This window comes from Epinephelus lanceolatus, chromosome 11 (genome assembly GCF_041903045.1).
Source record: "Epinephelus lanceolatus isolate andai-2023 chromosome 11, ASM4190304v1, whole genome shotgun sequence".
Classification (NCBI taxonomy): domain Eukaryota; kingdom Metazoa; phylum Chordata; class Actinopteri; order Perciformes; family Serranidae; genus Epinephelus; species Epinephelus lanceolatus.
Genome location: NC_135744.1, coordinates 579867 through 582855, shown reverse-complemented (window position 1 = coordinate 582855; position 2989 = coordinate 579867). Strand labels below are relative to the sequence as shown.

The window sequence follows — 2989 nt, the reverse complement described above, 5'->3', positions numbered from 1 at the left end:
GTACTGCAAAAGGAAGTGAGGTCTGTTTCCATGCTATTACCTGATAATTACTCATTCGTTACCCAGGAACTAGAAAAATACCTACCTACAAAGTATCTAGTTATTAAAGTGGATTTGTACTGTAAAAGGAAGTGAGGTCTGTTTCCATGCTATTACCTGGTAATTACTCATTCGTTGCCCAGGAACTACAAAAATACCTACCTGGAAATTACATAGTTATTAAAGTGGAATTGTACTGCAAAAGGAAGTGAGGCCTGTTTCCATGCTATTACCTGGTAATTACTCATTTGTTACCCAGTAAATAGAAAAATATCTACCTGGAAATTACATAGTTATTAAAGTGCAACTGTACTGTAAAAGGAAGTGAGGTCTGTTTCCATGTTATTACCTGGTAATTACTCAGTATTTAGCCCGTAACTAGGAAACTATCACATTACCCAAGACACTTGCCGCAAAACCGACCAGTGTCTATGATACAGTGTCAGAGTACACTGATACAGATACAGAGTCTGATTCTCCCCCTGAACAGCACATTGTATCTGTCAGGAGATAAGAGTTCCCATCAAAAACCACCATCACCAACCATCAAATTACATTAAGATGAATGTATTATTTTTACACTTCCTCACTCAAAACACCTCGCTGTGACAGATATGCAAAAACAAGTGAGCTGCCAAAGATAAACGTTTTAATCCAATGGATTTCAAATTCTTATAAAACAATTTCAAAAACAGTGCAAATTTTTAACAGTCAGGCACGTTTTTTTTTATCAGAACAGACTTCTTTTTCAAAAAATAAATAAAAATAAAATAAAAATAACAGTGATAAATAATAACTATAAATAATAATTACTAAGTAAACAGTCCCAGTCTTGGGAATTCACATCATCATGTGTTTTCTGCAGACCGGTCTGGCCCCAAGCACTGGGTGGGCATTCCACTTTTTGGTCTCTGAAAAGTGAAAACACCCACCTAGTGCAAGCACCCACATGGGCCAGACCGGTCTGCAGTAGACACATGATAATGTGATATCACATGGCTGGTGCTTCACCAGGCCCCCTCATTTCGGCTTACACTTTGTGACATGCTCTTATATCTTTAAACAAGCGGCCTAAGATGCCCTCCCTGTGCTCTTTCCCCAGCCACTGGTTCCATTCAATGAACTTCAAGTTCATCTTGAGAGCACTTTCTGATAGGTTCCCCCTGTAGCGGTATATGTTCTCCTTACAGCTCCTCCATGCACGCTCAATGTGTTGTGTATGAGCACCATTCCCAGGGTGAACAAAGTACCGCCGATGATTCACCTGGTAGTGAATATATCCATCCCTGGCCAACCTGTCGTATGCACGCCAACAATCACTGATTATTTGGCTTCCAGGTCTAACGTATTTGAGAATTATCGGGTGCAAGATTCTCCTCGATCGGTTTTCTACAAGTTTCAGCACCGGGCGTCTACGGGACCCCTTGACCTCCATCATCCCGAATACCCAGGACCGCCGTCGCCAGGTGTTGCCACGTCGTCCACGTCCATACTGAAAATAAACAAAATGTCATGCTTAATTGCGGCTGTCCACCTAAAATGCACCATTTCTGAATGTTCAAATTAAATTTAAATACATAAAAATACATAAATAAAATACATTTATTTGGGGACTTTTCAACAATTTCGAGGGTCTTCTATTCAAATTAACTGCCCCCACATGGCATAGTTTGAGACATGGCTCAAGAGGTGGTATATGAATGTAGTCATGGGTAATGTCAAAGAAAGCCAATAATGCCCCTGATTTCTATATCTCACATGCCCAGTACCTGCAAGACTTTTGTCTGAAGACAATGAAGAACAGACTCACTGTTCTTCACACAACATTTTAGCAGCTAAATTGAAGCACTTTAAAGGATCCATTTATATTTTCATAACGTTCTGGCAGTTACATCACCATGGAGATTAACCTTTTATAGGTTGTAGATGTTTTGTTTTTTTCTTCTTTTTAAGATTTGTTTTTGGGCATTTTTGCCTTTATTGGATAGGATAGTAGTCTGACAGGAAAGGGGGAGAGAGATGGGGGGAGAAGTGCGGCAAATGTCTGGCTCGGGAATCGAACCAGTGACGCCGCCTGGGCATCACAGCCCATATAGAATGCGCCTGGACCGGTAACCCAGCAGGCACCCCCCAATCCAACCCTTTGATGCTGAGTGCCTGTGTTTAAAACCTATTGTCCCTGTTTTAGTAGCGTATAAAACCTTACTTTTCTTTTGTGTCGAAACTTGCTCTCGTCTATTGCGACGAACGCTGTTCTCCCTCCGATCCTCATCTTCCGGTTTCTCTCCATCCGCCTCACTGCTTTACAGCATATTTCACGGAGTAGGGTTGTCACCCTGGTGAGAGACTTGGGGCTCCCACACACACCATCTTCTATCATGTCCACATGTCTTCGCCTCAATCCCTGTGCCAAGCTGAACCAAAAAAGGAGGACAACTGCTATCAACATATTAGCTACAGGGATAGGATAGTTATGTAGACAGGGAGGGGTCCTTATATAAATAGGTTGTTGCTACAATATCCATTGTGCATATTGTAAATGTTGGGATGGATGAACGTGCATGATTTCTTGAATTTCTTTAGAATGTGTACTCTATGTCAATGGTTCCAAAACATTGGATCAGGACCCATTTGTGGGTCACGAATAAATACATGGGTTCCCTAATTATTATTATTATTTCAAAACCTTTTCAAAAACATTCTTCAAAAAAGCATACATAAGTTTTCATGATTTTAAAAAACAAACAAGCACTGATTTCTCATTAACTTCCTTAATACATGAAAGAAAACTAAGATTCCATAAATTAGATAACCAATAGAAGTAGTAAAAATAGCTGATCTACAAGTTCACATTGCGGTGCGAACACATTCAGAGCTTGTAAATCTGCTATGTTCATAAGTTTGCGATCTGGGCAAACATATAATTTGGCTTTTGGATTTTGAGATACAA

At 40.1% G+C, this 2989-nt stretch overlaps 1 protein-coding gene across 1 annotated transcript; it reads right to left on the bottom strand.

Moving 5' to 3' along the window:
- Nucleotides 1-1069: 1069 nt before the first annotated feature.
- On the bottom strand, nucleotides 1070-2488 carry LOC144464616 (uncharacterized). Its single transcript, XM_078172130.1, has 2 exons — nucleotides 2246-2488; nucleotides 1070-1531 (listed from the first exon to the last, which is right to left on the bottom strand). The coding sequence occupies exons 1-2, from the start codon at nucleotides 2486-2488 to the stop codon at nucleotides 1070-1072; spliced, it is 705 nt and encodes a 234-aa protein (XP_078028256.1).
- Between the last annotated feature and the right edge of the window lie 501 nt (nucleotides 2489-2989).